The 22832-nt window shown below is 46.2% G+C and overlaps 1 protein-coding gene across 1 annotated transcript in view; it reads left to right on the forward strand.

Annotated features, from left to right (window-relative positions):
- The window catches only part of NOX3 (NADPH oxidase 3), a 131575-nt gene that overhangs the window by 63914 nt on the left and 44829 nt on the right, over positions 1–22832 (forward strand). Inside the window, exon 8 of the mRNA XM_075596960.1 lies at positions 2050–2142. Coding sequence (XP_075453075.1) covers positions 2050–2142 — 93 coding nt within the window. The remainder of the gene's footprint in view (positions 1–2049; positions 2143–22832) is intronic.

Genomic DNA, 22832 nt, shown 5'->3' on the forward strand with positions numbered 1-22832 from the left:
GCCGTGAAAATATAAAAGTAAATACAAGTGAATTGTGAACAAAATGCAGCTCAAAACCCTTAAAGTGGATGGTCTGTAGATTCCACTTCTATTGTAGAGCGTCTCGAGAAATCAGGGGAGCGCAGATTCCAATATGCAATAGGTGAGAAAAGCACACAATAGTGCAAATAAAGTTAAATCAAACAATGTGATATGGATATATCAGGTGAATGGAGACTCACGGGGCATCAAATAAAATCGGGCATGTCAGATCAGTGGCAGATGCTTGACTCTGTAGTGATAGGTGAACAACCCCACAGTTGGATATCTGATGTGATGTAACCGGCACACACAGCAACCTCATCAATCAGAGTAATGGGGAAAAAAGAGAGGCTTCCATAGCGTAACACAATAATATCAATTTATACACACAATAAAATTAACACTTACAGTGTCATAAAATCAAATGGGCACTTAATACAAGCGATATCACCAGCTCCAGTCTCCCCCACCTTGGACCTCACGTACCGCAGGAGCCGCCAAGATCAGCTGACACACAGATATGACGACCAGGACGAGGAACCCCTGTGTCCTAAGCGTGGCACATTCACTGCGCGAGGTATCGGCATCCGGTGATGTGATCTGCACAGTGTACGTGGTAGACACGCTAGAAGGTACAGTCCATGTTGCGGGGAGACATCCGGTGAACATCCGGGTAGTAGCTGATGACGTCACAGGCAGCGACTCTACGCATTTCACTAAACAGTGACTTTTGACTGACACCTGACGAAGCTACACTGTTTAGTGAAACGCATAGAGTCGCTGCCTGTGACATCATCAGCTACTACCTGGAAGTTCACCGGATGTCTCCCCGCGACATGGACTGTACCTTCTAGCGTATCTACCGTGTACACTGTGCAGATCACATCACCGGATGCCGATACCTCGCACAGTGAATGTGCCACGCTTAGGATACAGGGGATCCTCGTCCCAGTCGTCATATCTGTGTGTCAGCTGATCTTGGCTCCTGTGGTCCGGAACGTGAGGTCAAGGCGGAGGAGACTGGAGCTGGTGATATTGTTTGTCTTATGTGCCCATTTGATTTTATGACACTGTAAGTGTTAATTTTATTGTGTGTATAAATTGATATTATTGTGTTACGCTATGGAAGCCTCTCTTTTTTCCCCATTACTCTGATTGATGAGGTTGCTGTGTGTGCCGGTTACACCACATCAGATATCCAGCTGTGGGGTTGTTCACCTATCACTACAGAGTCAAGCATCTGCCACTGATCTCTGACATGCCCAATTTTATTTGATGCCCCGTGAGTCTCCATTCACCTGATATATCCATATCACATTGTTTGATTTAACTTTATTTGCACTATTGTGTGCTTTTCTTATCTATTGCAAATTGGAATCTGCGCTCCCATGATTTCTCGAGACACCACATAATGGGGGTCTGTATCTCGGGAAGCAGGGGGTTTGGAATTTGGGGTCCCCGGACCTCAAATCAATGCAGTTCTGCTCCGGAGCCCCCCTGCCCATACACTAGTATTAAAATTTATATTAAAGCAGCTGCTACCCACCATAAACATTAAAAACACAACAACACTAATACCCACCTCCTCTACCCCCCCCCATGATTGATACCAGAGGCCGGGGGTCCTCAGGTGCACCCTGTGGGTGTCTGTGGGCCCTTGGCTGGTCCCCGTGGGTGTCAGGGAGTCCTCTGGTGGTCCCTGTAGGTGTCTGGGGGCCATGAGGTGGTCCCCGTGTGTATCCGGGGATCCTCAGGTGGTCCCCACAGGTGTCCGGGGGCCCTCGGATAGTCCCCGTGGGTGTCTAGGGGCCCTCGAGTGGTCCCTGTGGTTCCCCGCTGGCCTGTGGTACCAATCCCGTGGCCAATTTTTTTTGCTAACATTTAAATAAATACACCCCTCTTCCCCCCCAACACATACAGTACAGTAATGGGAAATATCTATTATCCAGATATGGATAACAGCTCATTAGACTGCCTAGTAAATATGGGCCTATATCCTTTTTTTTTTTTTTTTTTTTTTTTTAACAGACGTGGAAATGGGTGTTGGGTCCTTTGGTGCTGTATATATGTGAAAGGATCATTCGTTTCTGGAGATCTAAACAAGAAGTTGTCATTACAAAGGTAGTTATATATTATATAACCTATTCATACTGCTTGTTAAGAATGCATGCAGACAAAAATATCTATTTTTTGTGTTAGAATGCTTTGACTTGCAGTTTACACTTTACAGTTTTACTGCCTTCCCCTCATGTTAGCTTAAGCACATACAGTACAACAGATAATTCTAACCATGCCTTGTTTGCCTATCAATGCCATTGTAAAAATTAAGGCTTCTTAATCGGCAATCAGGGAGTAACTAATTTGTATGTTATTGTGTCTGTAAATCATCCATATATACACATATAAAAAATATATATATATATATAAATATATATATATTATATATAAATATATAAAATACAAAAAAATAATAATGTATGTATGTAATTGCAAAGCCAGTACAACCAACCCCACACTGATGAGACCCATTAAGGTTGAAACATGTCTGTGAGTGGTTTCTCTAGCTTTGCATCTGATTCCCATGCTGTGCTTAAAATCTGTGTTAATAGCAAGCATTCGCTTATAAGGTTTCCATGTAAAAATGGATTTCAGGCAAAAGATGACACATTGTGTGTTCATTTGCATGTCTTTTCCCAGAATCCCTTGCTGCAGTGGAAACACTGTATGCTAGGTGATAATGGTGAAAGGCAGGGTTTCAGACCTGTCTAAGACATGTGAACGTGCTCACAAGTGATCTTTTTATGTGTGACACAGACACAGACACACACTGTAGTGGGTTTGGGTTTTGAGCTTGCTAAGACTGTTTGCCAAAACACAGAGGTGTTCAGAAATGGGGAGAAAAAAAAAAGAAAAAAAACAATTACCAGCTCCTTACTGTAGCCAAGTTACCATGAAATATGTATTAAGTATACAAACCATGAACAATGAAATATAAAGGACAATATAGAAAAAAATTATAATTATACCTCATCAAAATGAATTGGCAAATAATTATTTTAAAAATATTATGGAATTGGCTATATGTAATATCAAAATAAAAAATTATGATTTCATTTTTCTAAAATTGAATTGTAAAATGCCATGCCTGTATTACTTTGGATTTTATAAAATGTAATATGTAGATGCTTGTTGGTATAAACGATAACACTGGTATTTTATGTATGATAGTTTACAACTGCACTGCACTATGCCCTTTGTTGTAATCACTTGTCAAGTTTGTGTCTATCATATAATCCTTTAACATTCCTATGAAAATGTTCCTAATTAAAAGGAAACATAATTTCTAATAATTGTACGGATTTCTGGAATTATTATTTATTTTCATATTGTCAATGAAAAAGACTTGTGCTTTTAATTAAAGTTTGATTAATTGCCATATATGAAAACATTGCCAATCGGAAAAATTGCAATAGTATCCAAAGGATACTATTTAATCTATCCCTTGTGTTGGTAATACGCTAAGTAAATTTATTGCTATTTGGGGCATATTAAATTAATATACACAACTAGAAGTCATAAACATAAAGGCTATAAATCTAATATCAGTGATAACAAGACTTCTATTAATTATTTTACGGACATGAAATGCTACCTAGTCCTACAAATAACAGCTCCCTAAATACAACTTTTGCAATACCTTCAGTATAGAATGAGGGAGGGAAATCCTTTCTAGAGGTCTGCAGACAACACTGTTTTTACTTGAAGTTCCCATAACAGGAAAAAACAAACAACACAATTGTGACAGGGTAAATAAAAGCCACCAGCTATATGCCTGGCAGACATATGTTTAGTCTGCAATGCAGCAGTGATGAGGTTAACTTCAGCTGGGAAACTCATGCCAATTAGTTGAATCCCAGCTGCCTAATCAAGGTGTGTTAAAAACCAAAGGATGTGCACACATACAGCTTGCTGGTCAGGAGACAGGAGTGAGTTACTGAAGAGATTACTGATATAAGGTCTGTTTGCAAAGTACATTTTTTTGATGAACTGTTGTGTCCTGTATGCTGAAGAAAACCTGTTTTGTTTGCATGCTGAAGAGAACCAGCTTTGTTTGCCATGCTGAAGATAAGCTATTTTGTTTTGTCTGCTGAAGAAAAGCTATTTTGTTTTGTGTGCTGTATGTTTTAAGGCTGAATAAATAAGCCTTGTCAAGAGACCCCGCATGTGTCGTTGCATGTATGCTGCAACATATGGTATCAGAAGTGCCGGGATTTTGAAGGGCTCCTGCAGTAAAAGGGCCACACACACACACAAGAATGAGAAAAATGGAAGAATTTTTAAAAGAGTTTCTGTGTCAGCAGGCCCAACTACAAGCAGAGAGAGATGAAAGACTATTGCAGCAGCAGGCAGCATAGGATGATCGGATGGCCAGTCTGCTGACCCAATTCCAGGGGTCTGCCAGTCCCGAACCTGCAAACAAACCCCCAATACTCCTGAGGAAAATGGCTCCAAACGAGAATCCAGAGGCTTTTTTACTGATATTTGAAAGGGTTGCCGAAGCTCAGGGCTGGACTGCAGATCGCTGGGCCATTGCTTTGGCCCCCGCTCCTCATAGGAGAAGCCCAGGCCTCATATCGGGGCCTCCCTGTAGATCAGGCAATGGACTACCGACAAGTAAAAGCCGCCATACTGGATCACTTAGGTCTGACCCCAGAGACCTACCGGCAGCAATTCCGGAACATGAAGTACTCTGCTAAGATGAGACCCCGGGTCCTCGCTCAGCAGTTATTGGACTTGTGTACACGCTGGATACAACCCGAGGAGTGCACTAAGGAGGCAATTCTTGAGCAGGTGGTGTTGGAACAATTTCTACAGATAATACCCCCTTCCGCACGCTTGTGGGTAAAACGCCACGGTGCTGAAACCCTAGCTTTGGCGGTCCGATTCGTGGAGAACTTCCTTGGGGCTGAGAAGCAGGCGAGTGTCCTGGACCCGACGGATCTGACTCCACCGGCACTTGCGGATGCCCAAAGAGGGAGGTCGGATCAACGGGGAACCTACGGCCCGTTCATACGCAACCGCCAAGTCCAATGGAAGGAGCAGTCATTCCAGCAAGGGCGGAGTCCAAATGCTGGTCCCCGCCGAGACCCTCATCCCCTTCATGATGTCGGCTGGTCGCCAAATGAGAGGAACTTCCGAGGACGTCGCCCACAGGACCCACCAGATGCTTGGTCTCCAGTATCCGGTCCAGCGGAGCGCTATCCGTGGCACCCTCCTGCGAGGGAACCCTCTCCATGTTCCGCCTGCGGAGAACAAGGCCACCGGCACGTGGACTGCCCACAGATGGATTGTTCCTTCAACAGGACCGTCGCATCGGCCTTCACTGGAGAAAGTTACAAGCCCTGGCTACTTCCAGCCCAGTTTGGGGAGAAAAACGTCCAGGCCCTTGTAGATTCGGGCTCTGGGAAAACTCCGGTCCTCCAGGAACTGTTACCGCCTAACGTGTGTTCTTTTGACTCCCCATGGAGTATAGAATGTATACACGGCGATGTAAAGCAGTATCCGACGGCCAAAATCCGGCTACAGGTAAAAGGCCAGGAGGCCTACCTCGAAGTAGGAGTCGTTCCTTGGCTCCCTGCCCCCGTTGTGCTCGGCCGGGACTGGCCTTTCTTTTCGGACCTAATGGCTCCAGTCTCTTATTCTATGGCTCAGGAGAACCCTGGCAAACTGTTCCCCTTCTCGGCAGACCTTTTTCCCAGTAGACACCAGGTTCAAAAGACTCGGAAGCAAAAACGCTCTGACAAACAGGACTGGTTGCCGAAATCTGGGTCTCAAGGTGACCATTCTAATAGCCAGAAGTCACAAGTGACGACTGGGGATGGACAGAGGGAGGGGGATATGGGCCCTGGAGATTTACCAGACCTATACCTCCCTGATTTTCGCCAAAGGAAAAGGGAAGACCCAGTCCTTGCTAGACAGTATGACAAGGTGGTAAAAATTGATAAGCACATTTTGAATGTACAGGGGGTGATAGTATTCCCCCATTTTGAGTTATCAAATGATATCCTGTATAGGGTGAATAGGCAGACACAAACAGGGGAGGTCACCAGACAGATATTGGTTCCCAAGGCGTTTGTTAAATTTGTGTTCACTTTAGCCCATACTGTCCCTTGGGGTGGTCACCTGGGCAGGGATAAAACATTGGACTGTATTTTGTCCCGATTCTATTGGCCAGGGATGCATAGTGATATTGCTAAGTTATGTGCAGCATGTCCGGAGTGCCAGCTAACTAGTCCAAAGGGACAAAAACCAGCCCCTTTGGTTCCACTACCCTTGGTGTCAGTTCCCTTTGAGAGGATTGGGGTAGACTTGGTAGGACCTCTAGAACCTTCTGCGAAAGGACACAGGTTTATTCTTGTAATAGTTGATTATGCAACAAGATATCCTGAGGCGTTCCCCCTGAGAACAGCAACGGCGAAGCAAGTAGCCAACAAGTTGTTGGAGCTGTTCTCACGGGTTGGACTTCCCCAGGTGATGTTGACAGACCAAGGTACAAATTTTATGGCTAAATTGATGCAGGATGTCTTAAAATTACTAGAGGTCAAGTCTGTTCAGACATCGGTCTACCATCCACAGACTGACGGATTGGTGGAAAGATTTAACCGAACTCTAAAAGGGATGCTGAGGAAATTTGTAGATTCAGAGAAGAGAGCCTGGGATGAACTTCTCCCTTTTCTGCTGTTTGCAGTGCGGGAAGTTCCCCAGGCCTCCACGGGATTCTCTCCATTTGAACTGCTGTATGGCCGCCAACCCTGGGGTATCCTAGACCTCCTAAAGGAGTCCTGGGAGGAACAGCGGTCCCCTTCTAAGAATACCCTGCAATATGTACTATACCTTAGGAAGCGCCTAGATGTGGTCGGCCATTTTGCTAGGGAGAATCTTAGATCAGCCCAGGAAAGTCAGGAGAGACATTACAATCAGAATGCTCGCATGAGAGTGTTTCACCCGGGAGACCAGGTGATGTTATTGTTACCCAGTTGTGAGAGTAAACTCCTGGCCAAATGGCAGGGCCCATTCGAAGTACTCCACCGCACGGGTGATGTGAATTACGAGATCGCTCAACCAGGGTCCAGAAAGGGTAAACAAATTTATCATGTGAACTTGCTGAAACCCTGGAAGATGCAGCGGTCTCTATTCATCCACCCGGTGGAGGAGGAAACGGACTTGGGTCCTCAGCTCCCACGGGAGAACATTGTGGGTGTTGATAAAATCCCAATGGGTAAACAGTTGTCCTCTGAACAAAAAGGGGACTTGTTAGCAATAATTACACAATTCCATGATGTTTTTTCTGATTTACCAGGACAAACTAACTTAATTTCACATGCGATCGAGACAGCACCTGGGGTAAAAGTACGTTCCCATCCTTATAGGTTGCCTGAAAGTCGTAGGGCCCTGGTAGAGAAGGAGGTACAAGAAATGTTACACTTAGGAGTGATTGAGGAATCATGCAGTGAGTGGTGTAGTCCACTAGTTATGGTCCCTATAACCCGATGGGAAGGTAAGATTTTGTGTGGACGTCCGAAAAGTCAATGCGGAATCCAAGTTTGATGCATATCCGATGCCAAGGGTGGACGAATTAATTGACGCCCTTGGTAACGCGGAATATATATCCACGCTGGACTTAACAAAAGGATACTGGCAAATACCCTTAGAGGAAAAGTCCAAGTGCAAAACAGCCTTTGCCACTCCCATGGGTTTATACCAGTTTGTGACAATGCCATTTGGACTGCATGGAGCCCCAGCCACATTTCAGAGACTCATGGATAAGGTGCTGAGACCCCATAGGACTTATGCCGCAGCCTACCTAGATGACATTGTCATTTATAGTAAACACTGGCGGGCCCATCTAAATATACTCTAAATGATTCGCATAGGCGCCACAATTTCCTTAAATATAAACAGTGATATACAAATTTAAAATACAAATGTACATAAGATGTTACCCAACCGGATACTTCTCAACCTTTCTAGGAAATTTGCTAAGATTTCCCACAGATGCAGTTTTTCTTTGGGCCCATCTAAATAGGCTGAAAGCGGTCCTCAAATCTCTAAGAGAGGCAGGGCTCACAGCCAACTCTAAGAAATGTGCCTTGGGTAAGGCAGAAACCAAATACTTAGGGTATGCAGTGGGAGGTGGAAAAGTAAGGCCACTAGCCGACAAGGTAGTTGCCCTGAAAGAAGTTCCGACCACCCAAACAAAAACGCAGGTACGCTCTCTGCTGGGTTTAGCAGGATACTACCGGCGGTTCATCCCCAACTACTCGGAAGTGGCAGCCCCTTTAACGGACCTCACAAAAATGTGTGCCCCTACACAAGTGGTATGGTCAAGGGAGTGTCAGAGAGCCTTTGAGGACATAAAAAGGTGTCTATCAGAGGGTACCGTCCTTAGAAGCCCAGACTTCAACAGGCCTTTTGTAGTGCAAATGGATGCATCAGAGATAGGACTAGGGGCAGTGTTGTCACAACCGTTTGAGGGAGGTGAACACCCTATCCTTTTCCTGAGTAGGAAATTGTTCCCGAGGGAAAAAAATAACTCAGTGATTGAGAAGGAGTGCCTCGCAGTAAAGTGGGCAATCGAGGCTTTAAGGCATTACCTGGCAGGAGTCCATTTTACTCTGGTGACAGACCATGCTCTACTGAAGTGGTTAAATAGCATGAAAGATTCCAATGCTAGGTTAACTAGGTGGTATATGGCCCTCCAACCCTTCTCATTTGAGATTCAGCACAGGCCGGGAAAAGAGAGTGCAAATGCGGATTTCTTTTCTAGAGAAGGGGTGGATGGTCGGGCTTCAGCCATGCGTTGCCCCAGCCATACACTAATAGGGGAGGAATGTGACAGGGTAAATAAAAGCCACCAGCTATATGCCTGGCAGACATATGTTTAGTCTGCAGTGCAGCAGTGATGAGGTTAACTTCAGCTGGGAAGCTCATGGCAATTAGTTGAATCCCAGCTGCCTAATCAAGGTGTGTTAAAAACCAAAGGATGTGCACACATGCAGCTAGCTGGTTAGGAGACAGGAGTGAGTTACTGAAGAGATTACTGATATAAGGTCTGTTTGCAAAGTACATTTTTTTGATGAACTGTTGTGTCCTGCATGCTGAAGAGAACCTGCTTTGTTTGGCATGCTGAAGATAAGCTATTTTGTTTTGTGTGCTGTATGTTTTAAGGCTGAATAAATAAGCCTTGTCAAGAGACAACTGTGTCGTTGCATGTACGCTGCAACAACAATACATACATATAACGGTGCTCTTCTGAGATCAGGAAGCGGACCTGCAGCTCTAAGGTATGGCTATATATTAACTGACCAGAGCCAGGGGACAGAGTTTTATCTAGAGTTATCATAGTCGGGATACAGGCAGAAGATCAAGGCAAGTGGCAGAGATGCAAGGTCTGGGTCACAGGCTAAGGTTAAAGCACACGGCAAGGTACAGGGTCTGGGTCACAGGCAGGGGTCGGCAACAGGGATCCTCAGGTAAGAGGATACAGGTAACATTGTAGGAACTGCAGACAAACCGGAACCTTTGCTTGGCAAATTCATGTAGGAAGTGCAGTCTTAAGTAGGCGTCCGCCAGGAACTAAGATGAAACCAGGTTGATATGGATCCTTTTCCAGAGGTCCTGCAGTTATCTGAACCTGTCATAAACCACGGATACTCCGGAGGGAGAGGCAGAAGTGTGGAGGACCGAAGGGTGATACTCTTAGGCACATAAAAGGGGGTATTCCAGAGTGGAATCATGTTTAAGCGAGATACGGGAAAACTCAGCCCATGGAAACAGGTCCACCCAGTTGTCCTGTAGCTCAGACATGAAGCAGCAGAAGAACTGTTCCAAGGACTGGTTGTCCTTCCCGTGAGTCCATTGGACTGGGGGTGGAGGGGATTTCCATTTTCGTCACAAGGCCCACCAGAATTTGGAGATAAACTGGGACCCACGATTGGAGACTATGTCCATAGGGGCTCCATGCAGGTGGAACACTTCCCTGATAAAGATCTCCACAAGCTCAGAAACTTTTCACATCTCTGCAAATCTCAGGCCCCCAAAAGATATGTTCCAGGAAGCCACAGGGCTTCCTCACCACTGGATGGCCAACTATTTTGGATTGATGCCCCTATTGTAGCATTTCTCTTTGGAATTGGGGAGGGGGGGGGTTGAGGGGGGCAACAAAAAGTTTGGGGAAATGGTGGACTTTGGCCTAAGATCTTCTGCCTGGACCTGAGAAATCCATTCCAGAAGGGGAGAGGAAACTACTGAAATGATTTGTGAAGGAAGAATGATAGGACCCTCATTTGATTCCTTAGAACCATCTGGGCAATATTGGCAAGAAATGGCCTGTCTTTATGTTCTTGGATCCTGGGAAAAGGAAATCACAAAATTAAACTGGTTGAAAAAAGTGCCCATCTAGCCTGTTATGTCCCGAGTCTCCTTGTTCCTTCAATGTATTTGAGGTTCTTGTGATCCGTAAGGATTGTGATGGGCTACACAGTCCCCTCTAGCAGATGTCTCCATTAATCCGATTTTAATGGTCTGCAGTTCACGATTACTGATGTCATAATTCCTCTCTGCGGCTGAAGAAGAAAAAGCCACAGGGATTGAGTTAGAACAGCTCCAGCTGCCAGGTGGGATACATCTACTTCCAACACAAAGGGTTTTGTAGGATCCGGGTAGATCAACATTGGTGCAGAGGAAAAAGCGGATTTGAGCTTTTTGAAAACCAATAGAGCCTCAGAAGATCATTTAGTAGGATCCGTCCCTTGCTTGGTAAGGGCTGTGATGGGCAAAACTAACTTGGAAAAGTTTGGGATTAATCCCCTCTAGTAGTTTCCAAAAACGAGGAATCATTGAGAATGTTGAAGACCTCTGGTAAGGGCCAATCAAGTACTGCTGACACTTTTTTTTTGTGCTATCCATCTCTAAACCAAGGGGGGGGAGGAAATAACCGAGGAAGGACAGCTTCCTCTGCTCAAACTGGCATTTTTCGATCTTCGCAAAAAGTGAGGGTTCCTGAGGTCGTTGGATAACTACTTTAACCTGTGTCCAATGTACAAGCACTTAGAGACGATATGAATAGCGTCCAGATATATAACGAGAAACTGATCGAGTAGGTGCCATAATATCTTGTTGATAAAGTTCTGAAACACGGAGTGTTGCACAACCCAAAGGGCATGACCAGATGCTCATAGTGGCCGTCACGAGTGCAGGTTTTCCACTCGTCACCCTCGTTGAATTGAATAAAGCTGTATGCCTGTTGAAGATCTAGTTTGGTGAAAATAGAGGCTCTGCATAACCCGTCGAATAGTTTGGGGATGAGGTGTATCGGGTAACAGTTCTTTATTGTGAATTTATTTAGGCCTGGGTATATAAGGCCTGAGGGAACCATCATTTTTGGAGACTCAGAAGAAGCCAGGTCCAGCTGGGGAAATAGACTTGTGAATAAACCGTCGTAGAAGGTTCTCTGAGATGTATTTACACATAGCCTTGGTTTCTGGCTCCGAAAGGGGTACGTGCTCCTTTGATTAGGGATATCCCTTGCAAGAAGTTTGATGGCACAATCGTTACTGACGATGGGGAGGTAACGTTTTCCTGTCAAATGCATCATCAAATTCCTGGTAGGAAACTCAAAGGCTAGACGATGAGGCCTCCATGGATACTCGAATTTCAGAGATGGGATGAGGAACTGTAAGACAGGACTCATGGCAATGTTGTCCCCAAGTTGCCACTTACCTGCTCGCCCAATCGATTTTGGAGTTGTGGTGATGCAACCAAAGGAATCTTATGAGCACTGGATTCGAGGGAGAGTGAATCACATAAAAGGAGAGTGTTTCTTTATGTTGTATCCCCATAGATAGCAGTGAGGTTATGGGTTGATGGGTGATGGTCCCGGGTACTAGAGTTCTTCCATCAATGACCTTCACAGCCAACAAACTCTTTCTTGGTCGGAGAGGGGTGGAATGGTGCTCTGCAAATTTGCGGTCAATGAAATTCGCTGTGCTTCCAGAATCCACAAAAGCTTGGGTGGTGATAGAAGCTGTTCCACAGGAAAGCAAAGCTGGCAGGAGGAACTGTGTAGATTTATTTTTTTATATAACTTGTATTTTTTATTGTTTTTCCAAACTGAAAACAAAAGGGAAAACAAAAGAGAGGGGGGAGGGATGGGGAGTGGGTACAGAAAATAAAAGGGTGTGGGGGGAAGGGGTAGTAGGGTGACATCTATCATGCGCTCCTCGCAGGAAGCATACATTCAATTACACTTGAAACATCCTTAATCAGAGCTAAGTCGGTTTATCCATTAATAGTTTTTTTATTTCGTCGACCCTATTGGATTTTTCCAAATGTATGTCTCCCACGGATCCCATGTTGTCAGAAAGGTGTGGTGCCGGTCATGGATCAGGCTTGTGAGTCTCTCCATTGACATTATATAGTTTATCTTGTGTACTACCTCAGTGATAGAGGGGGGTTGTTCTGCTTCCAGTGTTTTGCTATTAGTGTTTTGCTGCTGATAGGATCTGTGTTATCAAATAGTCTATTTTTCTCTCTAGGCCCTCATTAGGTTTTAGTAGGAGCACTGTTTCTATGTTCCAGGGTAGGTCCAGGCCTGTTACCCCTTCTATTAGCCGCCTGATTCTCCCCCCAAAAAGGATTATCTTAGGGCAGGACCACCATATGTGTTTAAATGTGCCTATTTGGCCGCAGTTACGCCAACACATAGGGGAAGTTAGTGGGGGAAAAGAGTGGAGGCGCGCTGGGGTATAGTACCATCTGTGTAGGACTTTCAGATTTGTTTCCCTGATTGTTGAGCACCGAGAAGCCTTGGCTATCCTTTCGTATATTTCTTCCCAGTCCTCTTCTTCTAAGGGGTTCCCAATATCGCGTTCCCAGTCCGATATGTTTTTGCTTGTTTGGCCTTCATTTTGCTTCAATAGTGTCTGATAAAATTGGGCAATCGTCCCTCTGTTATAGTGTCCCCTTTGGAACAGACTCTCAAAATTGGTGAGTGGTCTGTTCCAGGTGTCTCCTGCTTGTATCGGGGAGACAAAGTGGGGCAATTGCATATATTGGAATATTTGTGCGCTTGAAATATTGTACTCCTCTCTTATCCCCATAAATGTTTTGATCTTGCCTCTTCTCTGCATGTCTCCTAACTTGGATAGTCTTTTCTCGTCCCATTGTTTAAAAATGTTCGAGTTATGTGCTGGGGTGAATTCAGGGTTAGATCTGATTGGTGTTAGGGGCGATGGGATGGAGGAGATCTGCTTGTGTTTGCAATTTTTATCCCAGATATTCAAGGAGTGTAGTAAGACTGGATGATTTCTATAGCTTGGCTGCCTATTTGCCTTATTTACCCATAGGAGAGACGCGAGCTCCTCGTACCCAGCTTCCGACCTCTCTCTGTCCACCCACGGTGTTTTTCCTGGGGCTGCGGACCAATAAATTAGTGGGCTTAGTCTGGCTGCTTCGTAATATTTAGTAGCTAAGTCTGGTTGACCCAGGCCTCCCCGGGTCAGAGGGAGGACCATCAATTTTTTCTTGATTCTGGGTTTTCTCCCATTCCAGATACATTTAGTAATCTCTGTTTCCAGGTCTCTTATTACATAGATTGGGACGGTTAGTGGAAGCACTTGGAATAGGTTGAGTATTCTGGGTAACAAGTTCATTTTTACTGATATAATCTTGCCCGACCAGGATATCTGGTATCTTGACCAGGCTTCTAGGTTTTTTTTCAAGCTTTTGATAAGGTTTGGGTAGTTTGCTCTATAGGTGTCATCATATTGTCTTGTAATGTACACTCCCAAATATCTCATTTTGTCTGGCATCCATTTTATTGGGAATGTTTTCTTTAGTGCACTTTCTGTTTCTCTAGGTATGTGTAGGCCTATAGCCTCTGATTTAGTGTGATTCACTCTGAAGTTTGATAGTTTGCCGAATTCATCCAATGTGTCAAATAGGTTTCTTAGTGAAGTTTCTGGGTTAGTCAGGGAGAGTAGAGTATCGTCCGCGAATAAGGACACTTTGTATATATTGTTTCTTATAGGAACTCCCTCTATCCCCTTATTCTCTCTAATCCTTGAGGCTAGTACCTCAATGCACATGGCAAACAGCATAGGTGAGAGTGGGCATCCCTGTCGAGTTCCGTTAGAGACTTTAAATGGTGTTGAAGTGTAGCCTGAGGTACGCACTGTAGCTATTGGGTTGGAGTATAACGCTTTAATACCCATAATAAAATTTTCGTGTAGGCCCATCTCTCTGAAAACTGGGAACATAAACGACCAGTCCACTCGGTCAAAAGCCTTCTCGGCATCTAGCCCCAGGAACAGGGTGGGACGTTGGTTCGTATTACTGTTGTGAATGATATTAATTATTCTCCGAATATTATCGGAAGCTTGTCGTTCTGGGGTGAACCCCACCTGATCTGGGTGGATCAAGGTGTTTAGTACTCGGTTCAATCTAGTTGCTAAGATTTTGGCTAATAGTTTTATGTCTGTATTGATCAGAGAGATGGGCCTATAGCTAGAGCATAACACAGGGTCTTTCCCTTCTTTTAGTATGACGATAATGGAGTCTTCTAGGGATTCTTTCGGTGGGGCTTCACCATCTAGAATTTTGTTGAACCATTGGATTAGGTATGGTTTCAGTATGTTTTCAAATTTCTTGTAGTAGAAGTTAGTGGACTCGTCTGGGCCCGGGGCTTTAGAGATCTTGAGGGATTTAATAGCTGCTTATACCTCCTCGGATGTTATTGGGGCTACTAAATGGGCAGATTCTGATTTATCTAGTTTGGTTAGTTTTGATCCTTTTATGTATTCATCTAGTTTTGTTTCTAGCTCCCTGTTATCTCGGTCTGGATTTGTCAGGTTATATAATTCGCGGTAGTATTGAACGAACTCTTTGTTGATTTCGGCTGGGTTATAAGTTAAGTTATTTTGGTTGGTTTTAATGCTATATATATATTAAGGCTTGCTGTTTTATTTCGGAGTTTGGCCGCCAGTTGTCTGTCTGCTTTATTGTCTTTTTCATAAAATATCTGGTTTGTCCACCTCGTTGCTTTCTCAGTATCTTCTATCAGTACACCCTTAAGCTCTGATCTATCTTTATCAATCGTGGCTCTAACGGTATCAGTTGGATTTTGTTGATAAGTCTCTTCGTTATTTCTAATGCTATTATTGAGGTTGTTTATCCTCTTCATTTTGTCCCTTTTCCTATAGGAGGCAATACTAATTACTTTACCTCTTAAAGTGGCTTTGTGCATTGCCCATAGTGTGCAGTCGCTAACTTGGCCGTTGTTGTTTAGTGAGAAGTAATCTCGTATGGCAGTTTCTATGGCTTTTTTGGTTTTTGGGATCCTAAGTAGGAGGTCATTCATACGCCAGAGTGTGCCTGTCGGCCTCTGGTGCATGTCTCTTATGGTTAATGATACCGGGGCGTGGTCTGACCATGTTATATTGTCTATATCTGCTTTTGTTATCCGGCCAGCCAGTTCTCTAGATATAAGGATATAGTCAATGCGGGTGTATTGGCTATGTGGGGCTGAGTAGAAGGTAAATCCTTTGGTTATGGGGTTCATTAGTCTCCAAGAGTCGACCAACCCACTTGTTCTTATGTTTTGTTTAAGGGCGATTGAACTCCTCAATCTCGAGTGGTGCTCTTTACTCGTGAGTCTCGTCTTGTCTTTAGTGCAATCTATAACTGCGTTGAGATAACCTCCATTTATTATGTAGCCCTTCCTGTTTTGGTTTCTTATGTCGAAGGCCTCGTTGATGAAGCTTTCCTGGTCGGTATTAGGGGCGTATAGGCATACTAGTGTTAGTTCGGCTGTGCCCAGTTTGCCTGATACAATTAACATTCTGCCGATCTTATCTCTTTTTATTTTTTCTACTTCAAAAGGGATGCTGGTTCTAATCAGGATGGCTACTCCTGCTTTTTTTCCTATCACTGGTGAGTGGAAGATTTGGTGGAAATTCCTGTCTCTTAACCTGACCGTATCCTCTCTATTTAGGTGTGTTTCCTGGATCATATGTATGTCGCTTTGCCTAGCTTTGAGATCCCTATACAATAGTCTCCTTTTCATGGGAGAATTCAGGCCCTTTACATTCTGGGCATTTAACTTTAGTAATTTAGCCATATACTTGTTTAAGATATCTTGCGTAGATAATCACTATGGACATCTTTTTATTATTGGGTGTCCTGTGGGGATTTTCGGGTTGTCTAGGTCTTATCTTAGGAAGATAAAAATATGGGGTAGAGGACCCCAATCACCCGGTGCTGCAGAGCTTTGTATTAACCCACAATAATAAAATGAGTATATCTAACTGCTTTTGAACCGGGTCACTTAGTGTGAAGATGCGTGCTTGAGGCTGTGTGCATGAATCCCCTAGATGGCACAAGGTGGCAGAGATATGCAGAGTTGTAAGGGGGGAGTCTTGAAACCCCCCCCCTGACCTCTCCAGTCTCTCTGAACTGAATAAACCTATATGCCTGGGGCAGCTCTCATGGGGCAGCAATAGTACTCACGTATGTGTGAAACCACCGGCTCTGTGTGCTCCAGGCTGATGTGACAAGCAGAGGGAGTGTACCAGTTCCGGTGAGGAGAGGCAATTCAGCGGGCACCACGAGGCAGAAGAAAAAAGTTGCTGAAGCTGGACTGTGCTGTATAACAAATCCTTTAATGAAGCATGATTAAAAAGAGGGGGGATGCATACCCCTGCGCCTCTAACGCGTTTCACCCGCAAATTGGGCTTTTTCAAAGAGTACATTACCCGTGTGCAGGCCATTGATATAACGGGAGTTAACCGGATGTGACGTCATCCAGCCAATGGGCTGTGAGTACGTCGCGAGCGGCATGATGGGATGCCAAGCTCACTGCCTGACGGCGCCAACACGGAGTGAACCGGAAGTGACGTCATCCAGCCAATGAGCTTATGGCCTGCCGCAAGCTGCATGATGACATAATAATTGATTAATATTTGATTGAACAATGATACTAACAAACTGTACTAATTATAATACAAATGTACTAACTGTATGTTTTAATACCATCAGAATATTAATAATCAGATATTGGAAATGCCCATTACCTTTTGCCATTACTTGTTTTTATTTTTAATTAATATTGCATTATTTTGCTTTCTACAACAATATACACATATATTCTATGGAATGTATGTTTTCAAATCTTTTGTACTTTATTAACATTATGTATTGCATTGTTATACCATATTTGATACGTAGATTGCTTAAATGTTCCTTTCAACTTTGTTTTTAACCACCCAGTCCCAACTGCGCATGACACTGATGCCCGGGGGTGCCGCGTGATTGTCATCCAGCCTGGACTCAGTAACCCATCATGCAGCTTGCGGCAGGCCATAAGCTCATTGGCTGGATGACGTCACTTCCGGTTCACTCCGTGTTGGCGCCGTCAGGCAGTGAGCTTGGCATCCCATCATGCCGCTCGCGACGTACTCACAGCCCATTGGCTGGATGACGTCACATCCGGTTAACTCCCGTTATATCAATGGCCTGCACACGGGTAATGTACTCTTTGAAAAAGCCCAATTTGCGGGTGAAACGCGTTAGAGGCGCAGGGGTATGCATCCCCCCTCTTTTTAATCATGCTTCATTAAAGGATTTGTTATACAGCACAGTCCAGCTTCAGCAACTTTTTTCTTCTGCCTCGTGGTGCCCGCTGAATTGCCTCTCCTCACCGGAACAGGTACACTCCCTCTGCTAGGTCTTATCTTAGCTTGTTTTTTAATTGTGTCTTTTTGGGTGTATACAAGTGTGTATCGATTGGGATGGAGTGGGGAGGGGGGGTGTGGGTTGGAACAAAAGTAACCTTGGGGATTTTTAACATGGTGTGGGGTAGGGCCCTCTATTGCTTTGGGCCTTTGACTCTGCTTTTGGGGTGTTTGGGACATGCAGAGTCAAGAAAAAGTGAAGGGTGTGTGTGGGGTGCAATGCAGTACTTGCGGTCTGGAAGGTTGTGAACGTATGCAGTCAGCGTCCCTGCTTGGACCCGCATCGGTGGCCCGATTTGCTGGGTAACCTTCTTTTCTAGTAAAGCTGATTGGAACTAGAACACATATATAGGGAAATAAAACACAACAGTCAAACTTTTGGAACAACCATAATGTATAGTGGAGCACAGATGCATTGTTAGCTAAGCTGAGCAAAGTCTTTAGAGGAATAATAATGGCTTATTCCTTCTACTATCAATTGTATCGTTATTCAGCTCTCTTTCACTTCCTTCTTCCCCCAATTGTTCATAACCTTCTATTCGGATCGGCATAAAAGGTCAAGGCTGGGGGCACCAAGTGAGGTGGGCTAGTCTCTCCTGTGCTCTCGGAGCTTTGTCTAGTTCGGGTGTCAAGCCTCAATGTTTGGGGCATGGTCGGTTATCTTGAGTTCTTTGGCACTCTGGGCCACCTTTCTTGTCTCGTCTGTAGATGTGCCTCGCTGTGTCGCTCTTCAGTTCCTCCGGGAACTCCAAGCCCAGCGCAGAGATGAATTCCGGTCCTTCCTCTGGGGATCTTAGGGTGGCTTGTTTTCCCTTGTGTGAAGCTTGGAGACAGAAGGGGAAGCCCCATCTGAATCTGACATCCTTGCTTCTCAGGTAGCCTGTGATTTCTTTGAGTTCACGTCTTTTGGCAATTGTTGTTGGTTCGAGGTCCGAGAAGATCTGTAGTTCCGCATCTTCGAAAGGGATCTTGTCTAGATTTCTGACTTTGTTGTATATTTCCTCTTTGGTGGTGTAATAGTGGAGCCTTGTAATTATATCTCTGGGCCCTCTGTTTTCGAATTCTTTCAGTCTGTATATTCTGTGGGCTCTGTCCAATTCCAGCTTAGCGTTGGTAGCTTCAGGGAGGATACTCTGGAATAGCCTGTTGAGGTAAGGCTTGATTTCTTCATTGAGGACTGACTCTGGGATGTTTCAGATTCTGAGGTTGTTCCTACGAGATCTATTCTCCGCCTCTTCTTGGGCATCCTGGAGTCGAGCAATCTGTTCTTTCATCAGTGATATTTCCCCATCCGTTTCCACTTGCTTTTCAGTGACCGCTTCCACGGCCACCTCCAGTCCTGTTGTCCGTTCTTCTACCTCCACGATCTTGGTGTGTAGGCTCTGCATTGCGCTTTGCAGCACTTCGTGGAACGTCTGCTTTATTTCTTTAACCCAGGCTTTTAGCTCGTTTCTGATATCTGGGTTTTGGTCTGCGTCTGAGCTTGAGTCAGTTTCCTCTTGGTCTTGTGCTTGTGCTGCTTTTCCCTTGCCCATTAGTGAAGGCGTTGCGCTTCTTTTCGTGAAAAACGTGGAGGCTTCCGGTTTCCCTGACTTTCTGGGGGGAGCCATGTCGCCGGCGCTCAGTGGGGCACTTTTTCGCCGCTTTTTAGGGGTTTTATGGGCCCTTTGCAGTGGGAATCACACAGAGCTCTCTGGCTGTGCTGCTGCTCTGAACGGCTGCTAGCCACGCCGGAACTGTGTAGATTTTGATGGTGGAGGAATAGTGGAAATCTCCAGAGAATATTCCTCTAATTTCGCTATGTGCAGGGGTCCCTTTTTGTTAGGACAGTTTCAGGCTAGGTGTGTCAGGGTTCTGCTCGCCACAAACCAGGGTCGGACCGCGAGGCTGAGGTGGGGTTGTAAAAGCACCGACCTGAGACCGCGCAGGCTGATCCGGATTGCGCAGTTCGTTGTCATATATCGCAGGATCAGGATAGGAGAAGACAGCGTCGTCGTTGTACAAGCCAGGGTCAGGACAGGAGACATCAGGATAAACATTGTTCAAGCAATAGTTCGGCAACATGTAGTCAGGAGAGCCCCGCTTCAGCTTAGGAGCGCGGGGTTGGCCTCTGCGCGTGCGACGACCATGGCCCATGGTGCTGGTCACAGGAGATGGTAAGCAGACCAGCGTAGCACACCGCCTAGCTGCACGGTTAAACCAGTGCACAGCGCAAGAGTCCTGAGCGGACTGGGGAATCCTCTGTTTCAGCGCAGGAACCAGGACACGGCCTCTCTAGATTAGGGAAAGAGTAGGCCCCAGGAACCAGGAAGCTGGAGATACACAGGGTAACCTCCGCTTCAGAGCAGGAATCCAGGAGACTGAAGGAAGCAGGGACGAAACATCCGCTTCAGTGCAGGAATCCAGGAGGCTGAAGGAAGCAGGGACGAAACATCCGCTTCAGTGCAGGAATCCTGGAGGCTGAAGGACGCAGGGATGAAACCTCTGCTTCAGCACAGGAGAACAGGAAGCTGAAGGACGCAGGACGGAACCTCCGTATCAGCATAGGAGAACAAGCGGCTTGAAGGGAACTGAAGGACGCAGGGCGGAACCTGGTATCAGCATAGGAGAACAAGCGGCTTGAAGGAAGCTGAAGGACGCAGGGCGGAACCTGGTATCAGCATAGGAGAACAAGCGGCTTGAAGGGAGCTGAAGGACGCAGGGCGGAACCTGGTATCAGCATAGGAGAACAAGCGAGAGCTTGTGGCAGAACAGGTAGTGACATCCAGTTAGGACTATGCTTGGCAGGGAGCATTATGGGAAGACAGTACTTAAAGGCCAGCGGGCCAATCCCCGGCGGGGGTGTGAAGGTACTGCTCCTAATGAGTGAATGCAAGTATAGGTTGCAGTGAAAGGCTGCACAGCTGCAGTAGATACCAGAGGGAGTGTGTATTGCTTTGGTGAGTGAATCCAGGCTGCAGAAAACCTCAGGAGAGCTGTTCCAGAACTGCACCGGTCTGCAAGGTAAGGCAACCAGTAAACCGTAGAGCGGATTCCTTACAAGGTGAACTTTGAAACAACAGTGCGGGCACCGACCTGCAGATCATCTCCTAGTGTTCTTCCGCTGGGATAATTATGTAGTTTTCAACTGCATGGTTTGCTCATTTAGGAGAAGATCAGTTTGATGAGGCTTGAAGTAGGGGACAAGCCAAATAGTAGATGTTCTTCACCCTCGATCTCGCTAAATTTGCCTTTCTTGTATCCGGAGGTCCATCCTGATTCATAGAGTGATGAGTTCCTCCAAGCTTTTAGAGGTGTCCCAGCAGGGCAGTTAATCCTTTAAATCAGGCCTGCACAACTCGTAAAGAGAGAAGGGCCGAACTGCTCCAAGGAAAAAAAAATTGGGCCACACGGGTAAAATCATCATCGTCATCATCATCTCTCCTCCAGCACCTCTCATCATCATCATCATATCTCCCCCAGCACCCCTCATCATCATCCTCATATCTCCCCCAGAATCCCTCACTATCAACCTTTGCGATACTCCCCATCTATCTCTCATACCCCAATCTCTTCCCCTCACCCACACACATAATACTCCCTCTCCACATCAAACACACAATACCCCCTGCACACCACACACATCCCACCCCCCCCTGCACCTCACATCCCTCTCCCCCCTTGCACCTCACATCCCTCTCCCCCCTTGCACCTCACATCCCTCTCCCCCCTTGCACCTCAAATCCCTCTCCCCCCTTGCACCTCACATCACTCTCCCCCCTTGCACCTCACATTACTCTCCCCCCTTGCACCTCACATTACTCTCCCCCCTTGCACCTCACATTACTCTCCCCCTTTGCACCTCACATCCCTCTCCCCCCTTGCACCTCACATCCCTCTTCCCCTTGCACCTCACATCCCTCTCCCCCCTTGCACCTCACATCACTCTCCCCCTTGCACCTCACATTACTCTACCCCCTTGCACCTCACATCACTCTCCCCCCTTGCACCTCACATTACTCTACCCCCTTGCACCTCACATCACTCTCCCCCCTTGCACCTCACATCACTCTCCCCCTTGGGTGAATGACGGTGGGTGGGTGGGAGACAGTGACTAACAGTGACTGGGTGGGAGACAGTGACTGGGTGGGAGACAGTGACTGGGTGGGAGACAGTGACTGGGTGGGAGACAGTGACTGGGTGGGAGACAGTGACTGGGTGGGTGACAGTGACTGGGTGGGTAGGTGACAGTGACTGGGTGGGTAGGTGACAGTGACTGGGTGGGTAGGTGACAGTGACTGGGTGGGTAGGTGACAGTGACCGGGTGGGTGACAGTGACTGGGTGGGTGTGAGACAGTGACTGGGTGGGTGCTGAGACAGTGACTGGGTGGGTGGGAGACAGTGACTGGGTGGGTGCTGAGACAGTGACTGGGTGGGTGGGAGACAGTGACTGGGTGGGTGTGAGACAGTGACTGGGTGTGTGTGAGACAGTGACTGGGTGGGTGGGTGACAGTGACTGGGTGTGTGGGTGACAGTGACTGGGTGGGTGTGAGACAGTGACTGGGTGGGTGTGAGACAGTGACTGGGTGGGTGTGAGACAGTGACTGGGTGGGTGTGAGACAGTGACTGGGTGGGTGTGAGACAGTGACTGGGTGGGTGACAGTGACTGGGTGGGTGACAGTGAGTGACAGTGACTTACCTTGACCGGGTGGGTGCAGCTTGCCGCCGGACGCTTTCCCCTCCTGCTTTGTAAAGGGGTATAATTATGTTTAATTCCCTTCCATCCATTGCCCGTTTAATGCAAGGAGAAAAGGAGAAAAGAAGAGAGCGGAAAGCCCAAAGTGAAGAATGTTTTTTTAAATTCAAGAAGAGAAACGGTTAAAAATCAGTTACTGCTGCGCCCGCCTTTAACCTCCTACTTGCCCGCATTTATCCGGGCGATATCTCCGTTTCTAGCGGAGTTTCCCGCGTGGCGGCCGCATTCATCAGATAGCGCTAATGGCGCTTATCATTGAAAGCGCCCGCGGCGCGGGAAAACTAAAA

Source organism: Ascaphus truei, chromosome 4 (assembly GCF_040206685.1).
Source record: "Ascaphus truei isolate aAscTru1 chromosome 4, aAscTru1.hap1, whole genome shotgun sequence".
NCBI lineage: Eukaryota > Metazoa > Chordata > Amphibia > Anura > Ascaphidae > Ascaphus > Ascaphus truei.